At 41.5% G+C, this 23,083-nt stretch overlaps 1 protein-coding gene across 1 annotated transcript in view; it reads right to left on the minus strand.

The window, feature by feature from the left end:
* LOC102388376 (guanine nucleotide-binding protein G(q) subunit alpha) overlaps positions 1 to 22,304 on the minus strand; it is a 195,920-nt gene extending 173,616 nt beyond the window's left edge. The window contains exon 1 of the mRNA XM_006032449.3: positions 22,245 to 22,304. Coding sequence (XP_006032511.1) covers positions 22,245 to 22,302 — 58 coding nt within the window. The 5' untranslated portion in view covers positions 22,303 to 22,304. The remainder of the gene's footprint in view (positions 1 to 22,244) is intronic.
* Positions 22,305 to 23,083: the final 779 nt, after the last annotated feature.

Consider the following 23,083-nt stretch of genomic DNA (forward strand, 5'->3'; position numbering starts at 1 on the left):
AAAGTACTCGTACAAAAGAGCTCTGAATAGACTCACATGAAGTCTGCTAGGCTCCATGGAACTTGTGCTCTGAGGTAGTCCGGTCGTCTGAACAACTATGTCAGTTGTTCCAGCTGAACTCACACGAAGTTTGCTAGGCTCCGTGGGTCCGGTTCTTTTGTGCGCAGGGAGGGATACGTCTAGGAATCTATCGGCGACGGGGAGAGGCTAGAGGCTGATCAGACCTCTGTTGCCTGCTTGAAATGCGCTGGGTCCGTAAGGATCCGCAGTGCTTAGAGATCTTCACACAGCGTGAAGTCAACTCTTTGCAACGAGCATTTCTGTGCTGCAACAAAGAAATGCACCCTGCAAAGAAAGCTACTGGTGGCGGGAATTCTTTTGCACCGGGGTTCTCTTTTGCAGCAGAAAACTCCACCGTGCAAAGAAGCTGCAATTTAGCGGGAACAATTTAGCAGTGCTGAAGCACACAAAACAAAAATCACACCCTTTGGGTTGTGACACTACTGACAAAAGTTAAAGTTAGCTAATGTAAAAATATGAATACAGGGCTGTCCTTGGGGGGGGGGGGGGGGAAAAAAAAGGGGGAGGGTGACTGCCTCACGCCCCATGCTTTGGGAGGCCCCACGGTCAAGTGCTGCATAGATCCCACCACGGTCACCATGCTCCGCCACTGCCGAGTGTTGCCAAGTGCTGCCAGCCTCCGCCCACCCCCTGGGCCCCGCACAGGCTGATATGCTCCAGGCCCCGCACACTCCTAGGAACAGCCCTGGTGATATGGAACATAAGTACCTTTACATATTTCACTGTTCTTCCAGGCTGGAATCAGATCTATACTACAGCTATAGTTGGACTTGTTCACTGAAATTTTTATCTCACTGATCCAATTTAGCAGACAAACAAAACAGTTGGTTCTCTCCTGCTACTCAAAAAATTAATATTACTCCCATTCCCTGCCATTGTAATTAACTAACCTACCTGGCCACAAATATGCTCTAATCCAGATCCTGGGTTCATATAGATAATGTATTTTTTTCATGTCTGTTCAGTAAATAATTGCTTTTTACTAATAAAACTTAGTATTTGTACAATAGGAGTGCCCTCAAGTCCAATCAAGGTCTAGATCCTTTTGCCTTAAATTCTAAAGAAAGACACAAGAAAAGATAGCCCTATGCCAAACAGTTTAAATGACGAGACTGCTTACCATTCATCTGATTTGGAAAGCTCCCTCTCAAATATGAGAGAGAAGGGTGAGTAGAAAGTGAGAACTTTTCTCCCTATGATATGAAATTGTTCCAACAACCTGAACTTTTCCTACCATACTTGTGAGAGAGTCATTTCTTCTCAATACATGAAAGCAGGGGTTTTCAACCTTTTTGAATCAGTGTACCCCCAGCAACCAGACGTGGAGCGATGTACCTGAAAGATTCTCTAATCAATTTATATGCACCTAACTCCATAGGCTGGGAAAAATTGGGGGGGGGGGGGCTGAGCACATGCGCTGCCCCGCCCTACCAGGTACGTCTGTGGGGGAAGGGGGAGGGGAGGAGTGTGGAGGATGGTAGATCAAGGCCCCCACAGTGGGGAAGGGAGAGGGGCACAGGCAGGAGCAGGGGCTGGGGTGCATGCGGCCCCGGCCGGGCCAGGTGGTGGGACAACTGGAGCCTGGGTGGCTCCTCCAGAGATGTTGGGGGGGTCCTGCTGCTGTGCACACCCTGGCAGATGCCTGAGGGGCATGTGCTCCCTGATTTGTGTGTGGGACAGAGGTGGCTGCCACTGCATGCTGTGCTTTGTGCTCCGCTGCAGCTGTTGCTGCTGCTTCTGGAGATGTGCAATCCCACGTGCATCCCACCACTAGGCATGCAGGGGGCACGGCACAGCCCAGTGGCAGCAGGCATGTGGCGTTGCACTGCTCCTGGGGCAGCTGCAGCAGGGTGCAAAGCGCAGTGCACAGCAGCAACCACCTCCACTCTGCACACAGATCGGGGGGCATGTGCCCACTGGGGCCCCATTCACCCCAGCCCCTGCCTGTGCCTCACTCCCTTCCTCACTGTAGGGCCCTCGATCTGCGCCCCCAGCACTTTTCCCTTCACAAAATCAACCGGTACTTGCCTGCTGTGCTGGGCAGTCAGTGATCCACATGCCGGGTTGTGATCCTGGCTGAGTGTGCGCCCTTCTCCACCCCTGCAACAGCCACCCAGAGCCCGTGGCCTACCCACTGCTCCGCGTTTGGGGGGGCTGAGCCCCGTTAGCCCCGGCCTTCTGCCACCTATGACCTACTCCACTGTGGACACGGAATAAATAATTATTCAGAAGAAAGAGACAAAGGTTGACTTAGAACTGCTGTGTGAGAGATCCAGTTTCAAACCTCCCAGTCTTGGAAAACTCAACACTTCTTATGGCAACGTGTGCAGGCCAGTTAGGTGATTCTCAAAGGCTGTGCACGCCATGGCATGCTATGGAAGCATGCCACAAAATCCCCCTGTGTGAGTGGGTAAATGCTATCCTCCCCTGACTAGCATCCTGTGCCTGCCCCAGGTTATCCAGTGATGCCTGCAGCAGCTCCTTTGGGGACTGCTGCCACTGCTGCTGCCTTTCCCTGCCCTGCCTGCATGCAGCCCCTGTGCTGGGCCCTCTCACATTTCCAGGTGCATGTTCTGCTGCAAGTGGGCAGATGCACAGATGGAGCCTGCTCTGCAGCCCGGTTCATCCTCTCCACTCTTTCTACACTTCTAGAGCCAGCAGGAAGGGGCCGCAGGGTGGTCACATGTGTGAGACCCCGAGGGAGCAGATTCAGCAACAGGGACTGCCCTTGCCCCATGCGGTACAGACCAGGAGCCAGGAGGAGGCAAACAGTGGAAACAGCAGGGCACAGCAGGGTGAAGTCCTGACCCCACTATGCTGAAAAGGCACAAGCTAGATCAGGGGTGCTAGTTGTAGCCATGCTGGTCTAGAGACACAGACAGACAAGGTTTTTTGGGTAAATCCAATATTTTTTATTCAGCAATTCACAACTGTTTTTAGCCTCAAAGCCGCACCCCCCCCCATGTCTTTTCTGAAATTAGATGTATTTGAACACACACACAGAGCAACATTTTAATCCAGGAGAAAGTATCAAACGTTTGGGAAATACTAGGCTAGTCAATACTAAGTTAAAGATCATGTCAATTGGTGGGGCAGGGGCAGAAATTATCTCATACTCTTGTTTGATTCTCTCTGATACTCAGAGAAAGTCTGAAAGGTTTCTTCCCTTTATTCTCTAGCTCAATTTTTTTAAACACATCAGAAACATCTACTCTTGCCTTTCCTGTTTTTTTGGTGGTTTCCTTTAGAGGATTTAAGAACAGTGAGTGCCAATTCATGCAGCTATTAACTAAAAGCATCGAAAGCACAGAAATAAAAAGGTTTGAATTGTTTAACTCAAATATCTGATAAACAGGTGTTGGCAAAAACAAATAAAAAGCCATTTAAATAAAAATGATTTCCCTTCTCAGTCAGGTTTCATTACAGACTTAATTGTTCTTCAATTTTCTGCTAAGCCTTACACACAAAAGGTAGATAGCAGAAAGTTTTCTAATTTTAGATATTTTAAATATGAAAATATTCTAAAAAAGGAGGAGGTCTTAAGATATTTTTCCCAACTACTAAAGTAATGAAATTAAATGCCTTCAGTTGTCTTTAATATGCATGCAAAGAGATTCAAATGTTATTAACAGGACTGAAAAGTAAATTAAACAGAAGATAAGCTATTATAATTTTAAATTTACAATAAGATTTTTCCCAACCCTAGTCCAATGTTTAGAATATTAACAAAACAAGATATAATGGGGTAAGGAACCAAATATCCCAACTACTAATTCTGATTCTGCCATTTTCCTATAGTATGTGGCCTTGGGTAAATCATTTAAGGTCCAATTTAAATTTGAGAGCACAAAATGATGATGTTTTGAGGTGCTGAACACATGCAAGGAAACTGAAAATCCAAAGGGTGATAAGGAAACTCTGCATTAGTGAAAATCAGGATCCCGGTGTCACTCACTGCACACTGAATTGACCCAGAAGTATGCTGCATTTTTAAAAAAGACTTGATACCTTTTTCTCCATTTTTCCATCTATCACATGGATAATAATTACTTATGTCCCTCACAGGAGCCATGAGATAACTGATTAGTTAACGTGTATTTTGGACTTAGATGCTGTCTAGTACTATGTATTACAGAATTCTACAAATATTCCAGAGCTGTTACCATCCACAGAATAAGTAAAACAAAACCAGAATTAAGAATACACACCCAGAGAGTGGTGGTGGATGGGTCGGTTTCTACTTAGAGAGATGTGGGCAGTGGTGTCCCCCAAAGCTGTGTCCTGGAACCGGTACTGCTCAATATCTTCATCAGTGATTTGGATGAGGGTATAGAAAGCACTCTGTCCAAATTTGCAGACGACACCAAACTATGGGGTACAGTAAACACACTAGAGGGTAGGGGGCGAATTCAGATGGATTTAGAAAGACTGGGGAAGTGGGCGGATCAGAATAGGATGCAGTTTAACACAGATAAGTGCAAAGCGCTGCACCTGGGGAGAAAGAATCACCAATACACCTATAGACTGGGAAGTACCATTCTAAGTAGCACAGCAGTGGAAAGGGATCTCAGAGTCATAGTTGAGGCAAAAACAAACATGAGTAGCCAATGTAACGAGGTAATAAGTAAGGCTAACCACATTCTTTCTTGCATTCTCCTGCATTAGCAGGTGCATCACGAGCAGGTCTAGGGAGGTGATACTTCCCCTCTATGCACCATTGGTGAGACCACAGCTGGAGTACTGCATCCAGTTTTGGGCGCCGCACTTCAAGAGGGATATGGATAACCTGGAAAGGGTTCATAGGAGGATTACTTGTATGGTCAAGAGTCTGCAAGTAAGATCCTATGAAGACAGATTGAGGGATCTGAATCTCCTCAGCCTCCGCAAGAGAAGGCTGAGAGGTGATCCTGTGGCTGGCTACAAACTCATCAGGAGGGGTCAGCAGGGGATAGGGGATACTCTGTTTACCAGGGCACCCCTTGGGGTGACTAGAAACAATAGCCATAAACTGAAGGAGAGTAGATTTAGATTGGACATCAGGTAGAAATTCTTTACGGTGAGGGTAGCCAAACTATGGAATGGTCTTCCAAGGGAGGTGGTGCTTTCCCCTGCCCTGGAGGTTCAAAAGGAGATGAGACAAGCACCTGGCTAGGGTTACCTGACCCCAATTCTCTTTCTTGCCCAGAGCAGGGGGTCGGACTCAATTATCTAAAAGGTCCCTTCCGACCCTAGAAATCTATGAAATATCCTTGATTCCTCCGCTGTCCAGTAGACAAGCAGAATGTCTTAGATCTTAATATATTCTAAAAAATAATCTGACATGTCCACTTTACTTGAACTGTTTTCTGATGGTTCCAGTTGGACACGTGATTTGAAAAATGCTGACTTTTTATATATGAAAAGTCTTAGGCTTAACACCATGATACTTAATACATGTCAGTGAAACTGATAAAAACTGATTCACTTCATTTTCACCATATTGTTTTAACCCTGGCTGATAGGTATTAAATATAATTCTCAAGCCTCAGACTTTTCCTATGTAAAAAAAAAATATATATATATATATTTTTCAAAGCCAACCACCTGGTTCCTAATACTAAGTCTTTTAGTTTATCATTACTGGCTTTCCTTGTTGCTTTAGTTAAGGCAAGGCAGAAAAACCAAACTAAACAAAATATTGAAATACTGTATATATATTTTACAAAACACAAAAGACCCTATAAAATGTGAGGAGCTAATAGATATTATTTGCCATAGAAGTTTTTGTCAGAATAATTATTGTTTCAGTATAGTTTTAGTCTTTAATATGTTTAGTTGACTGTGAAGTTGCTTTCTAGAACTCCTTACTGAATCAGTTTTGGTAGTCTGTTGTGATTTAGCAGACCCAGGTTTATGGACTAAGCTTCCTGGGAGCATGTGTCTGGGATCTGAGCCAAAACATAAGGAAGCAGTAAGTCTACTGTTACAACTGCTTACTCAGACATAGTATGAGAAAACAGATTTCTTACCTAAAGACTAGGACTCTGCATTTTAAGTGTGGATTTGCTGGAAACTTTGGGGTGAAATGTACCCTACCCCAAAGTCAATGACAGTTTTGCCACTGACTAAAAGAGAGCTGGGATTTTACCCTGTTTACAGAAGTGGTTCAAGCATCTGGAATGGTTGGGCTTGATCTTCCCCTCACACCAGAGAGAAAAGATGTTCCAGTCTAGCCTAGGCTACTAAAGATGTCTTGGGGTTCAACTTCTGCTCTGGCATAAAATCCTGCATGACCTTGATCAAGTCACTTGGGCCAAAATCCACAAAAGCATTAGTCATCTAAGTCCAAAACTGCAAACCTCAAAACCCATGCTCATCTGCTCAAAACCCCTGCACATAACCCAAGAGATGTCCGAAGTCTGCAGGAACCTAATTTCTTGGCATCAGTGTCCAGGTGACTGATGTTACTTAGTAAGCCTACATGTGCCTCAGACTTGACAGGACCAAGCAGATCAGTACCTACTTTGTGCCTAAACTCCAATGGCACCCAGAAACTAAGCATTCCTCTACCTACCATACGTGAGGGACTGAATCCAGCAGGCATTCTTAGAACTCATGAGATGTACTGGGCTCTGCACAAAATATTGTGGTACCTGCTTTTTTAAAAAAATGTGGCTGGACGCAACAGAAACCATCATTCCCTTTCACACGATAAGTGAGTGCTTATAGATGTCTGCCTGGATGGGTGATGTTCTGTTTCAACTTCCTCCTCTATCCAAGATGAATCAAACCCCCATCTCCTAGGAAAATGTGTTTACCACTAAGTTATGGGTTATTCTTTGGTGGGAAACTCCACCAACCCTATTGAACTTTTCTCCTTTGCAGAAAATAGTTTAGCATTCACTGGGCCAGAGAAAAGAAGCAAATGCAAGTGTGACTCTCAAGCTTGGTGAATAGGATACTCACCTGGATGAAGTGAGATACATGGATTCCACCCCAGAACCAAGGACCATTTGTGTGTAAGCCCAATCTAAACCTTTACTTCTATTCTGGCTGTATAGACAGACTATACTCAGGGCTGTAGGATCCCCTATTGAGGTGTGAGAGCCTATATACCTAAAAATTAGTTGCTACAACAATAGCTATTGTAATAACTAAATCTTTTTGGGAGATCTGGGTTCTAGCCTAACTGTGCCACCATCCTCTACCTGTAAATACAGGGACTGTGATGAGGGTGAGTATGTTAAAGATTGAATAAATTAAGGCTGTGAGATGCTCAGATGCTGTAGTGACAGAGACTAACTAAATACATAAAATAGGTAAATTTGGAATAACTTTGCTGATTTCTGCTACATAAAATAGGTGTTTATGGAACAGAAGAATAGGATCTTTTATCTCCAGGTACAGAAATGTGGTTAAGTTCTGTACCACATTTCTGTACCTGGTGATAAATGTGGTACAGAACTTAACCACATTTAGGTTAAGTTCTAAATACCTAACCTAACTAGGTGTTAGGTGTTTCAAGTTCTGGCAAAACTGCTTAAAATTCAGAACAAAGCTGATAACCTTGTCAGTCAAAACGCTGGTGTAGAATGGATCTGCTGGTGTTATATTTTCAACAATTAAGTTATCTTTTTCTACACAATTCCACAATGCTTTGAGTGAAGTAAGAACAGCAGCAGTCTCCAGTTTTGTAAAGTTACTATAAATTTTAGTTTCTTCTCACTGTTAAATTATTGCTATTTAATTAGCATGCATTGTTGTTCTAGAGATTGGTTCATTTTTGTTCTGAGTTACTATATTTCAGTGGTTTTATGCACATACCTTTTGGCTTAGAAATTTAAAAAAAAAAAACTTCATTAAAGATGACATAAGTGGTAAATGTAACTAATGACACCTAATTTTTGTTTACAAGTTCACACAAACTTACCCATTTGTAGGTATCATTAAATACATTTATTCCTTTTACAATACCCTTTACTAGTTAAGGAGTGAAATTCCTAAACTATCCAGCTTCAAGGGGTTATGCCAAGAAATACAAGATGTTACCCAGATATTGTGGGCATTCTGAGGTATGCTATAAGCAGAAGACAGGGTAAGGTGGCACCTTAGAGACTAATTGGTTCAAAGAGGCATGAGCTTCTATAGCCAACAACCTACTACATTAGATGGTATGAACGGACTGTTCATTCATAGCATAGCAGTCCTTTCATAGCATCTGGTAAAGTAAGCTTCTGGCTACAAAAACTCATGCTTCCAAACCAGTTGGTTTCTAAGGTGCTATCCTGCCCTACTTTCTTTCTGCCTGATTTCAGATTAAAACAGTGAACCACCGCTGCTCAATGGCTACAGAGAATGTTGTGTGTAGACAAAATGAACGTCAGCAGAAAAAAAGCACTAGTCATATATTAAACTATTTAAAGTTCAACCTGTAAAATCCTTTAACCTGGATATCATGTTGGACACAAAGGGCAAGAATCTCTAGTGCAATATACTGTATTGAAATACTGCTGACAAATGGCTGCTCTCTATGCCATCTCAAACAGGTAAGATAATACTAGAGATGGCACCAGTGCATAAGAAAGTAACCTATCATCAACCATCATTGCTAGATCAGCCAGTGTCAAGATCCTGCCCAGAGAATGCAGGGAACAGTGCTATTAAGCCAGGAATAAAGAGTTTTTACCTCTGCTGACTCTAATGAAGTTTTGATCTACAATGATGTATCTGAATGCAAAATCAGGTTTATCATTACAGAGACATTCCTAGTTTAAGAAAAGAGGAAATACCTCTAGGTGACATCTATATCATGATGTATAATTAACTGCAATGTTTTAATCTACTTGGGGGGAAAAAAACCTACCTTGTTTGCTGATAAAAACAAGGAACTGGCTGAAATCCAAAACAAGATCATTCTGAAAGTAGTATGCTTCTGTATTCAAGTTATCTATTGTCATAGAGGTCTTCCACTTCATAAGGGCTTAGAGAGATAATCTTCATATTCTCCCATAAACCTATTGAGAGGAAATGCTAGTGAAAACAATTGAGTATTTCCTGTCTGCCTTTAAAGTTGGTTTCCTATAGACGTGATCTCTTCAATTTAACCGTCCAAACTGAGACAGAAGGAAAGAGGCCCTGACCAACTTGGACTCTGGAAAGGGGTCATGAAGGGAGATTCATTTAATAAAGTAATTGAGTTGGAGTAGAGAATAGTAGGAAGTGAAACCTTCACTTAAGAGCTGCAGTACTACTACCTAAAATGGATGTTAAAAACCTAATCTGCCTCACATTTCTAATCTCCCTCACAGCTAGTCAGCTTCACAAAACTTTTGGCATAATTGTTCTGCAAGGGGAAAATCTCTATGAATAATCAACATAACAAACAAGGGTCTCCTCCATACAAAGCAGACTAAAGAATGAAGATGGGAAAAGACAAAAAGTATGGTTTGGCAGGAAAATGTCTGTGTCAATGAGATGACACAGAAAAAAAAATGCAACTTTCAAATGGATTTTTCCCCTCATTCGCTTTTATTGATCTGTACAGAGAAAAATAATAGTATAATTATAAATGGTTGATTATACTATCATCTATTATTGGAACCAGCCATGGAAAGTCTGGAAAAACTGTTCACAATCATCTCAGCCTCTAGCCAAGTCTATACTCCAGCAGCAAAATCCTATGTTGAGAGCTGGAGAAGTGACTGCAAAATACAATGCAAATAGCTGAGAAAAGGAAAGGGAAAACTATAGTGAGGGAGCTTTCAGGCACAGCTAATTCAAACTTCTCATCTCTCATAACTTGAATACAAATTTGTCATTAGACACAGCTGAATGGATACCGAAAGCATGCAAGATCTGAAACAGTCACAGTGGCCCTGATATAAAAATGTACAACTATCCAGGTTTCACACTGAAAACTGAAGAGAGTGTCTCCGCAGATCTACTGGTGGACCAGTGTGTAAAACTTTAGAATGATTGCTCTGCCCACACTACAAGACAATAATGCATGCCTGCAAACAGATTTGCATCCATCCATGAAAGACAGACAGCCCCTTTTATCATATACCAAGCAGAATGTTCTTTACATTCTTCAAAGGATGGGGAAGAAACAGAGCACCAGAGCACCGTACGAACTTCTGTGAAAACAACACATGAGATGTAGCTGCAAAACTGAATGGGAGATTGGAGACAGCAAGCAAGGAGATACTGGTGATATTCCCTATGTACATCAGTAACACCGCTTTGCACCATACCTCACAAATTACAGATGACTGCAGAAATCTCTGAAAGGTGTGGAAGGAAGAGAATTATCAGCTGATTTTGTGCAAGACCCTTTCTATCCAAATAGCAAAAGAAAACATTAAAAACTCAGAAGTGAACTGCAGAATGGTTAAGTGGTGTGAAGTAATGGGTTCTGTTTTGTGGAAAACTGGTCTGCCTTCAACAGGAAGATAGGACTTTATATGTTTTTATAGCCTAGGACAATTGACCTTCCACAGGACAGACCGGACAAAATAATCATCCAAGTGTTAAATGAACAACTATAAGAGAGGAAGAAAAAGGGGGACAACTGTACACTCATTTAGCACAAAGTCAAGATGTCAAGAACAAAATTAATTAAGGCATCAAGGGACCTGAAGAGAAGAAATTCTTTAATTGCTTATACAACAATACTAGGAGCCTGGGTAATAAACACAAGGAACTGGAATTGCTCATTTACAAACATAAATTCAGCCTAGATGGTATTACTGAAACCCTGCTGGGAAGATTCACGTCACCGGAATGTTAAAATAACTGGTTAAAAACCAACTTAGGTAAGATTGAGCAGGCAAAAGTGAGGGGTGAATAGCACTCTATATCAGAAGTAGGAATGCTTGTCTTCAAGTCACTGACAGCTTTGAAGCAAAAGTCAATCAAAGCTATTTTATTTTGTTCTAATAGATAAAGTGTAGGCAAAAGAATATTTGGTGCCTGACCACTAAATCACACTGTGCAACAAATATCACTCCTCCAACACTTACCACTAGGGCTGTCAATTAATCGTGGTTAACACGCATGATTAACGTGCTAAACGTTCGCGTTAATTTTTTAACTCATTAATTGTACACATGGCTTTGGAGCCCACACCCAGGCTCCGCTCTGCCGCCATCACCGCTGCTTCTGGGCTGCCCTGAAGGGCAGCCGTGACAGTGCGGAGGACTGCAGGGCAGCCTGGGTGTGGGATCTGGGAGGCTGCAATGGAGGGGAGGGGCGTACACAGACAGATACACAGCCACAGCCTGCAGGCAGCCAGGAACGCAGCCTGGCAGCATGTGGAGCAGCACCCAGCAGGTAAGTCTGTGAAGGGTACAGGGCATGGGAAAGGGAACAGCAGGAGTGGGGCAGATCAAAGCCCCCATGGTGAGGAAGGGAGTGGGGCAGAGGCAGGGGCTGGGGTGAATGGGGCTCTGGGGCCAGGGGGGGTGGTGGGATGGAGCCACAGTTCATCCAGGGAGATGTGGGGGGGGCTCCCTACACTGCATGCACCCCAGGGTAGGCATGGGGGGCATGTGCCCAGAGCCATCCCATGGGGGGGCGAATCGGGGCAACCGTGCTTTGCAGGGGCCCCACAGACAGTGCCATACAGGCCCTGCTGGCTCCGCACTCTGGCCACTCACCACCCTCCCCCCACACAGGCCCCGCACAGCTTGATATGGCCCGGGCCCCACACACCCCTGGGGTTGACTTTGCACAAGCCTGTGTGGTGCAAAGGCATGATGTCTGCTGAGGCTCTGCACCCCATTGCCTTTGCCCCAGGAGCTGCACAATGCCACGTTGTGCCTTCCAATGCTGGGCAGGCAAGGGAGGCACAGCGCTGCCAGTGCACGCCTCCTGGAGCAAAGGCAGTGGGTCGCAGAGCCCAGCACAGCTGCCCTCTGTCCCACATACAATCTGGGGGGCATATGCCCCCCATATCTCCCCCAGGGGTGCACAAAGCAGTGGGAGCCCACCCATGCCCCTGGACGAGCCACCCACAGCTCTGTCCCATGACCTGGCTCGGCCCTGGGGCCGCATTCACCCCAACCCTTGCCCTATTCCCTCCCTCAGTATAGAAGCCTTGATCTGCCCACCCCCATGCCACTTCCCCACACCTCTTACCCTCCACAGACTTACCTGCTGGGCAGTGTGTGCGTGTGTTTGCATGCATGTGTATGTGTGTCTGTGCATCTCTATGTCTGCCCCTCACTCCCAAGGCACAGCCCTCCCTCCTCCAGTCCTACTGCTGCCCCTCAGTCCTGACCCACAGTACCCCACAGCTGCTGCAGATAAAAATTCCTCACAGCCCTCATACAAAGTACCTGCATAATTCTGCATAACTTTGAGTTTTTCTGTGCATCGTTTTGAGTTTTTAGCCACGCAATTAAAATTGCAATTAATTGTGACTAATTTTTTTAATCCCGATCAAACTGTTTAATCGTTTGACAGCCCTACATACCACTAATCCTAGAAAACTTCAACTGGTGACCAGTTCTGGAACTCCACATGACATTGAGTTCTGTAATTTCAGAAGTGTCAAGAAGTGCTGCATTCAAAACAGATAAACTCTATATTAGACCTTCCCTTGATAGGTAAACTGGAATTAATCTCAGAACTAAAAACTATTGGCTCCTTGGCTACAAGTGACTATGGCTTGTGCAAATGAAATAACGTTCAAACCAGTACTTTATGTCCTACGTGATTTGAAAGGGCCAATTTTCCCAAGCTGAAACAATTATTAGCTAAATCAAGTACAATACAGAATTTAAAATGTGAATAACTAGGAATGCTTTTCAGGATAGTTTTCTAGAAACTCAAATATCAACAATGATGCAGTCAAGAAAGATGACCACAATGGCAAGTGAAAACATCTAACAAAGGTTAAAGGGAATGTAAATCAGAAGCTAAAAAGCACAGAAACTTAATAAAAGCAGCAAAAAGGGCATGAGGGAGAAAAAACCCCAAAACCAAAAAACCATGGTTCCAGCATGAAGACAAAAAAGTTAACCTTAAGTACACTAAGAATAAAAGTAATACATTAGCACACTGCATTGGTCCCTTCCTGTGATGACATAGTAGAATTTTCAATAATGATATAATGAAGAAAAAAAATAAGTGGTCAATGAATGCTTCCGGTACATAATTAAAAAAATATAAAATGTATATCATGGCACATGATGATTAAGTGTTTTCCACAACAACAGCAGCAACTCAAATTAGACATTTTTCATCAGACAGTCCAGGTATTTTAAAATGGATGAAGCTCTGCAGCCTGTTAATACGATTTTCAATGATCACTGGAGAAGTTCCAGAGGAGTAGAAGAAACCTACTTTTTGTCCTTTTAAATTGTTGGCACAATGGGATGATTCATATAACTATGCTTGTCAGCCTGACAATTGAAAACAAATTAATGGAATGGCTGAGACAGGTCCAGACTGTAAAGGATAAAAGGGGGTTAATTTAATTAAAAACAATCAACATTTATAACTAGAAAACAGGAATTGTCAAACTAACTTGATATTTTCTGACGAGACTGCAATAGTCCTATTGATAACAATGAGACAGGTGATGATTTAATAGGCTTCTGATTTAGTACTCCATGGGAAAAATCAACGTCATGCATTAAATGGAATAAAAACTGCTTAAATGATAGGTCTCAACATGTAATTAAGAACAAGGAATCATTATCTCAGAACTGTACTACAAAAGAGCTGATCAGAGACCAGTTTTGACCTTTTGCCATTTAATAATGGGGTTGTTGTTTTAAAAATTTAATAATTTTTAATGATCTGGAAAAAAAAATTCTTACTGATAAAGTTTCCAAGTGACATAATAGGAGAAGTGGTAAATAATAAAGAGCACAGGTCTGACACAGAGCAAATGTGGGTTAGTTGGTCAACAGTATGTGTTTCAATATAGGTAAGGTCACGTATATCTAGGAACAAAGATTGTAGGCTGCAATCACAAGATTGGGACTGTATCATGGGAAGAAAACATTCTGAAAAACCTTAAGTATCATTAAGGATAATCAGCTCAACGTGAATTCCTAGCTTGACACTGGCCAAAAGGGCTCGTGTGATCCATTGACATATAAATAGTAGAACCTCAAGTAGGAGTAGAGAGCTTATATTGCCTCTATATTGAGCACTAGCATATCTAATTCCAGAATACTCTCTTCAGTTCTGGTATCCATACATCTTCAAGAACAATGCTGCAAAAAAATCAGAAAGATTTCAGAGTATAGCCACAACAATGAGTAATGGCTTGGAAAACACGCCTTATAGTAAAAGAGCTAAATAGATTGGTCTATTTAGATTAACAATGAGAAGCTTGAGGGCTGACTTTATCTCAGTTAAGTGCATTCACATTGGGCACAAATTTGATAACAGGGGACTTCTTCACCTAGCAGACAAATGTTTAAAAATCACCAATGCCTGAAAGCTGAAGCTAGACAAATTCAGACTAGAAAAAAGGTGCTTTTTTTTTTTTTTTTAACAGTAAGTAATGAATCCTTGAAGCAACGTATGAACAGCTGCAGTGGCATTTGCCATCACTTGAAATTTTTAAATCAAGACTGGATGTTTTGCTCTAAATTATATGCTCTTGTTTAAGCACAGTAATTGAACCTGAAACAGGAGTCTGAGCAGACTATCAAAATAGTCTTCTCAAACCCTAAAATCTATTTAACAGTGAGGGCCAACCCAAGGGCTACTCTGATCCCCTTCCTCTGCCTGAGCTCCGGCTCTGCTTTCCACTTCCTGCCCTACCTGCTGCTGTGCTGGCTGTCCCCTCCCTGATCTGCCACAAACCACACACAGGGATTGTCTGTGCCACTTGTGGCACTTCTGCCGAAGATAGGTCAGCCTGCCATACACCATGGAAAGTGCTTCACATGGTGAATTCATAAACCTGTAAGAACCCCATCAAAGCTAAAAGGCAAGCAGGTGCTTAACACCTTTGAAAAAACAGGTCAGTAGTTTACATGTCTAAATATGGGTACTAAAGCCTAACTAAGGACCAGCATTTGAAAAAAGTTGATCTCTATTTGCTCTCAAGTTTTAAAAGAATCCAGAACATGACAAAAGGTGGGATAGCACAAAGTCCATTTCAGTGAAATTCCACCACAATGAAATGATTTCCAAGCCTTGACTGCTGGCCCACAGTAAAGGTTGCCAAATGGATCTTGTTAGAATGAGAGCCACTGCTACAAAAATCCCACTCTTATAAAACACCCCTTTCAGTCCTTGCCTACGATAGAGTCTAGTTAAAACATAGTATTTTGTCTGCATTGTCCCAAAGCCAGATAAGTAAAGTTGGGGTCTCACTTCACTACAGCATCCTTATGCCTGTTCTTGCCATATGGTGAAAGCTTAACCAGGGCAACATGAAACAGGTCCAAGTTGCTCCAGTTTGGCTTTCCCTTCCCACAGGGTAACTGCAGGCCCTTGAACACTTATGACGGAATAACTGACACACAGTAAGTCACTACCTGCTATTTACTGTGGCCAGGCAAGTAGTTATTTAGTGTGCCTCGGCTACTTTGCCATAACTGTTCACGTGACTGTAATTACCCCAGGGTACTGAAAACTAAACCAATGTAATTTAACCCTGCTTCATTTGGGGGAAAGCTACTCCAGCTGAGCTTTAACCCTGGGGCTGAAAACATGTACATGAACATTACTGCAGAACAGGTAAGGCCTGCTCTCTGTGAATTGCAGACTCATGAACAGTTACATGACTGTAACTGCAATTAAATGGGGACAGGCTCTTATCACATGCCTCAGCCACTCCACAGTAACTGTTCACAGAGAAATCTCATTACAAGAACATTTCAGTTATAATAAACACATTTATTAACTGAACACCCCCTTCATTTTAACAAGGGTTACTTGTATAGCTGCAACTGAACAGGTATCTCATAGTAGCCACAATATACTATGATTTATTAGCAAGGAACACATGTCCACACAAAACAAGGTGGTAAAGGAAGGTCTGTGTAATCATGGGGAATTCCCAACCTCATATCACAGTGAATTTAATATAATTCTGCATGCCCGTTTAGTACCAGCAAGAACATCAGTTCACAGAACCTGTTGAAGGCAATCACCATGTGGACACTAAACATACTTGATCCGAGTCAGAAAGGCCAAGAAGTGATTACAATTCTATCCAAAACAAGAATTATTCCCTCCAAATGGAGGGGAAAGTCAAAGATGTTAAAAAAGTGATAGTAAATAAAGTCAAGAAACTAAGCCAGATACAGTGTAGACAACAGCCATTTTATTTCTGCAACTCGCCTCTTCCTAGAGCTGGGTTAATGGGCATTTCGAACAAAGGTAGTTGTGTTTCTATAGAATGCATACATCTAAAATAACGTGGCTAATCAGAGTCCATGAACACTTCTCAGCATCATTAACTTAGAATACGAAAATAAATACAGAAACAGGGCAAGATGTCTAACATCCATCTCACCACAATTCATCACACCTTAACCACAATCTGCAGATGAAAGGCTGAAATAATTTTACAATGATACCTCCCATTTTTTGTTATGAGCTTGATTCTGAGAGTTGCCAAATGTAATCAAATCTCTGTAAATAAGCAAAACCCCAATAAAGGACATGGTAGGTGCAAACAGGCAATCAACACTGAGAAGCTTAAAAGATTAGAATTGATATCTGAATTTGTGCAAGTGAGAAAATATTCTATGACTTGGTATGGGCTTTATTTTTAAATGGAATTTTTCCTCACCTGTAGACTTTCTTCTCACCAGGAATTTTTGCACAATTTTCTTGCCTTTGGTAAAACAGATAAAACATCTGCACAAGAATGTTCATAGTTACTAAGAAAATCTCCCCTAGTGTTTTCAGCACAATATCAAGTGAAACTGCTCAAATAGGGGTAACTTTTACAAAATATCCTACAAAAAACACCTGCATTTCTATTTCTCATCTACCTACAGTCTGGTGTGTTGTACAGTGCTAATGACACCAATAAGTACAAACTGTCAGAACAAAAGTAGGCTAGTACACTAGTCCAAAAAATAGACGGAGTGGGACCAAGCTGTCAAGTTGTGTATTACTCCAGAGTAGTACTATGGCTCAAACGGAGAAGCAACTAAACAACTACAATTGAAAGCAAAGACAATTTAAAAAGCATCCAGACCAGAGTTTTTGTTTTAGTTATGTATTTTGTAAAGGGCAGTGTATGCTTGCAAGGCTATATAAACAACTAACAGCAGAACAAAAAGCTTGCTCATTTAATCCCTGCTAACTGCAGAGACTATATAACCTTTTGTGTTTATTTTTTAATATGTATTGAATGGAGGGAATAAGAAAAAACAAAAAAAACCTGCTGTTAATGTTAAAAGTCCTTATGCAGGTAACACAGACCGCTGCTAAAATTCTGTTCCTGCTCTGCCATATTGCACAGGCCAAAAGAATGGATTTTCAGGAGAAATATATTTTACGAGAATAGCACTTCTGAGGTGAATTTTTAAACTAAAACATTTACCATGGAAATATCTAAAAGGAAACTATATTTACAGCAAAATTAGTGTTTGAATAATACTTCATCCTTTGGAAACACAGACATTTCTTGAGAGAAAACAATTCAAGGGTACATCCACTGCCTTCCTTGTTGAATAGCATAGATCTTGGGATTTGTCACTGGGAACAAAGCCATAATTTGGCTGTTAGCAAATTCAGTACACATTGTTTATCTGGTTTTGGTTCAAAGGCTAAAATCTTCACTGAATACCATAAATTCAGTTCTTAACCCTAATTCTATTTAATAATTAATAGTACATTACTTCAGTGTAAAAGAAGATGCAGTACAACATAAAAAGCCTTAAAAAAGATGGAAATTGCCAAATTTTAATTCCATTTTATTCAACTGTATAGGGAAGACCAAAAATTACTTCAAACAAAAATATGACTCCACTAATATTTGTAATCCTTGGTGATAACAATAATTTTTAAACTGGTTTAACTAACTGAAAACGTTCCAACTTACTTATAACAAACTAAAAGTATACACTATAGAATCTGGATTTGGAAGAAGGATGGGCAAATATATTTGATTTTCTTTTCTATGGAACAACCACTCAACCAAATGATGCAGTCTAAACAATGCTTCTCTTTGTACAGACCACTGCAAAAGTTTTCTTCCATTTCAACACGGATAAATAGAGAGCATGAGAAAAGAGCATATTGCAATAATCACACGCTTTTTTCTCCTTGAGACTGCCTAAGAGAAAATACTATGCATGCTTAGTTGCACTTTCAAAGTTACAGGAAAACAAAATGTTGTTACACCCAAAAGTCTGGGGTGGGGAAGAAGTACAAAACTATTAATTCTAGGAAGTTACTTATTACCCAAAGTACCATAAGTTATAGCTAGATTATTGGGTTTTAAAGGGCCCCTGGTGAACTATTTCCGATCTTGGAAGAAAACACTGTGATCTCTGTACTAGTAGTAACAGCAGCAGCAGTAATAGCAGTAATAGTAGTAGTAGTAATATCACACAAAAAGTGTTTCTCCTGGGATACAGTGGTCAATTTTTTGGCATCTTTTTCAGTTAAATTAAGAGGACAATATTATATTATTTCCTGGATCAGAAGCACAAAAGATCACCTTAGAAGAGACTTGGTGACTCAGAGGAATAGTAATAGGATAAAGAGTAATTTCACTCATCTTTAAATCCATGGTTCAATCACAGTCCAGATCAGTAATGATAAAAAGTCATTCAGACAGCTGTTTGGTGGCCTACATTAATAAGAGTCCACAAAGTCCTCTCATAATTGATAGCAATCGAAGAAATCATAGAAATCACACATAGAAATCATAATTACCACCAGAAAAACTGGACATCTCAGTAAAAGTAAAGAATTAAATTGGTATAGAAGCTTCCATTGCCCATGTAAAAATGTGAAAGCATCTTGTCCATCCAGGCATCACTTGACTTGCATAAAATAAACAGGTGAAAAATGGGATTTGACAAAAGCAATGAGAGCTGAAATTAAGCACTCTAGGTTTTACTCTTGGTTCTTTCCGTAGTGTAACAGTAGTGCTTAACCACACGTAGTCTCAGTCTGCAAGCTGTAAAAAGGAGAGATAGTGTTAACCTACCTCAAAGGAGGAAGCTACAGGACTGGATAGAAGCACCCACATTACATTTTTCTCAGTGGATATCTCTCTCTCTCGCTCGCCTTATAAGCATAATCACTCTATTTTTTTCCTTGGCCAGATATCTTCAAAAGATTTTCATTATGAATATAAATGCTTGATTTTACCCCCACCAGCACACCATTCCATAAAACACGTTTACAACAACCACATCATTCAAGTACGGTTTGCACTATAAGAACTTGTTAAAGACACCCAATCTACTCCTTTATAATTTTCAGTGTTTTTACTAGTACCTATTGGATTACTGAATAAATTGTTTTTTTGTTTTCATAACCATTACAATATCAAATTAACTAATTTTACAGAGTAAGAAATTAAGTATTTTTCTTTAAGTAGCACCACACAGTCAATAGTGCCCATACTGGTATGAATGGTACTTTGCAGTGATTAATAAATCAAAGTAAAATACATGTGGGCATAAATTCCCAATATTTGATCACCCACTTCTAAGGAGGATAGGTTCCTAAAAGCACAAGGAATGATGGCACCTTTCCCAACTTTTATGTGCTTGAGTTTTTCTGGCCTTATAAGTTAGTAGTTGCCACTAAGGAAATCTTTTGTTTGACTTCCTGGCTGACACCCATGTACCCAGAAATGTGGGCTGGAATAGCTCTAGGCATTCTTTTCCAGCATTCTCTAATCCAAGCAAGAGGATTAAGTTTAAGATTACAGACTGGATATTTGATATTCTCCTATAATGGGAATTCAGAACAAGGGAGGGGGGGAACTTTCCTTAACTCATCTATATATTTTCCCCAGTGCAAGGATTCTAGCAAGAGAGATACCATAATACTTCTGGGCTATTTTTTAAGTGTATATGTAGCAAAATTTATAGAGGGTTACTGAATTGAAGGGGGGGGGAATGGTTTATGACTTAAGAATGCTGTTAAGCACAAGATGGGGGACAGAGTTCTTCAGTCACCTAAGCATCTAGTATTGCCACTAATGTTCATTCTGGAGTCATTTATTGTTGCTGGAGTACATCACATTAATTTAAAGCCTAAAACCCATTTTAATATTAAGAATATATGTAATGCATATCTTCATTTAACATATCTTCTAGTTTATTTTCCAAAAGCTAGGGATACTTCATACTGATCTCCTTAACTAGGAGACACTTTTCATAAAAGATGCATTTCCCTAAGGGGCACACAGATTAAAGTTCTTCTATTTGGAATGAAATCCTAGGTTCATCTCTTTGGAAACTGATATATGGCTATGATCTGATTATAAATGATCCATAAAGCCAAACACTGCTAAAGCTATACACAGACACTTATTAGTTCACAGAATCTGTATTAGGCCTCCACTGCCTCTGACACACTACTAAGGGCATGTCTTTACTCAGGTTAGAACCTAGGTTAAACCATTTAGTTGCAGCTTAAATTCTACTTCCCCTACACAGAAAACTCAACCCAGAATCCCCCAGTTATGAGGATAGAGCAGAGCTCAGATTCTGGTTTAACCCAAGCTGGAATACCTCACTTAGCAGGGAGGATGCAGGTAAACCTCTCTCAAGAGCCCTTCTCACAATTTCCGCAACAGAGAGACAAGGTCTCCTTCAATTAACTCAGTTTATTAAGTCAGAACCTAAGGGCATCTCATCACAAAGAATCCCAGAATATTCCCCCAGATACACACAGACAAGTTCAGAAACACTGAGAACACAGCAACAGATACCACTTTCCTGTGGGAGGTTCACTTCCGAGTTACTAATACTAGTGCCAAGACCCGAGTACCAATCTCTCACATCAACTGTGCAGTGAGGACAGCTAGAGCCTTCACATTTCTTTCCCCACTCTACTGATATAAATAATTAGTGTTTCCAATAATTTCAGGATGTTGTACAGTGTCTTTCAATTTATAAACATGCACACGCAGAGTACAAGCAAAGGGAGTCACTTCCCTTTTACAGAAGAGTGAGAAAGAATGAGGAATCATTATCAAACACAAAGTAACTGAAAAAACAGTGTGCAAGCCAAACAGCTTGATTATTCAGAAAAGTATCTCCTTTACAAATAAAACAAAGGACTAATAATCTGTAGGCAATTGCCCCTTCAGTTTAGACTCTATATACAACCTAATGATGGGGGAAACGATGTGCTTTTAGAATATGACCAGCTTTAACTGAAACAATGTTCAGTTTGCTCTTGCAATTTCCAACAGAAGACTTAAAACCGCTTAAAATACTTTATCTGTTACCGAAACTCAATACTGAGACTGTGTTATTAATAACCCTCATTTCTTTGTACTGTGGTTAATAAATGCTTTAGAGCATAGATTGCTAGTGTCCTGCTAGTAGGACCCCCCTAGTACTCAGTAATTTGCTTCCTGCATTAAAGTCTTAATACCGCTTTCTTGCTGTTGGTCTTTGCCAGTCAGACTTTTTATAGATATTAGTACAGCAAATAAAAGGTGGATGTTGAAAAACTTCCCATAATTTTATTAGTAACAGCTGTTCATACATCATAGCGTTCAAGGGCGAGAACAGATCTTTCTTGAGTGTTATTTCATTCAGCAGGGCAAGAAAAAATGCTCTGTGTTTATAGTACTCAGTTACTGCAATAGAGTTAATTACCATTAATCACACATCTACCTTATAATGCTATTTCACACTTTCCTGGGATTAATTTTGCCGTGATTGTCACGTTACTTAAAAAAAATGTTTTCCTTTGTGAAGTTGTCACTGCCATTATCACTAACAAAATAATTTCTCATAGCCCAAAATGTCCCGTATCACAGAACACTCTCAATTCTCTCTCTACCCCCTGCAGTAGTTAATATGGTGTGCACTGTTTGATACAAGGTAGACATTATGCAAGCTCTGGACTTCCTGAAGTCTAAACAGACATGTAATGTGCATTGAGAACCTGAGCCAGCTCCCCAAGAGAAACTAGGATACTATACAAGATAAATTCCATGTCAATGCATTAAAAAATGGTACATTCATTTTAAAGCCACATCAGCAAAAGCATACCCCATCTTCTTAGCCAATACAACATATCATTCTTCAAAAGGGATCTATCTATGCACATCAACAAAGCCTCATATTCATAACATTATGTATGTGGCGGAGCACCTTTGAGTGCCTGCCACTTTAAGGGCAGAGTCAGGCAGCCACCAGGTGCATGATGAGGGCAGCCATTTTGGGAACCAGGTATATAAAGGCTGCAGTTTGCTGCTACTAGCCTAAGGGGGAATACTACCTGGCTGAGCTGTAGCAGGCACAGGTGGAGGTAAGGGCAGGAGCTCATGGGGATGGCTAAGAGGCTCCTGGTTCTATGCATGACCTAAAATTGCACCCTACTGGGGATGGATAGCCTGGTGGGGCTGCTGGTGGCACAGGAGCCCCCAAGAAATGCCAGGCCAGTTACCTCCCTGGTGAAAGGTGGGTCAGGGTGCCTTAATAACCCCAGCTCCCAAACCTTGGTGGGTATGAGGGCCAGGCCTGGCTATGGTCACCTGGGCCTGCAGGGGAGTAAGACCCCAGAAGCTCCTGGTTACAGATAGCTGTGTGGCCCTGGAGGGGGGAAGGGATTGTGAAGCCCAGGAGAAGGCAGGGATGTAGATGGCCCTGTGCAAAGTAGGGTTGAACAGGAGTAGGCCTGAAGGGCTGTGTGTGAAGAGGGCTGAGTAAGGCTGAACTGGGAGTAAGCCTGAAGGGCAGTGCAAGGGCCAGCCCTGGGAGCAGCTGACTGTGAGGATGGTGAGGAGACCCCAGGGTGGGGTTCCTACTATGTGCACTCTAGGGCCTCTGCACCATGCCCCATGTGTGGGGAAGAGGCCAAGGTGTGTTTGTGGATGCCTGAGACTGTA

Source organism: Alligator sinensis, unplaced genomic scaffold, assembly GCF_000455745.1.
Source record: "Alligator sinensis unplaced genomic scaffold, ASM45574v1 scaffold728_2, whole genome shotgun sequence".
Taxonomy (NCBI): domain Eukaryota; kingdom Metazoa; phylum Chordata; order Crocodylia; family Alligatoridae; genus Alligator; species Alligator sinensis.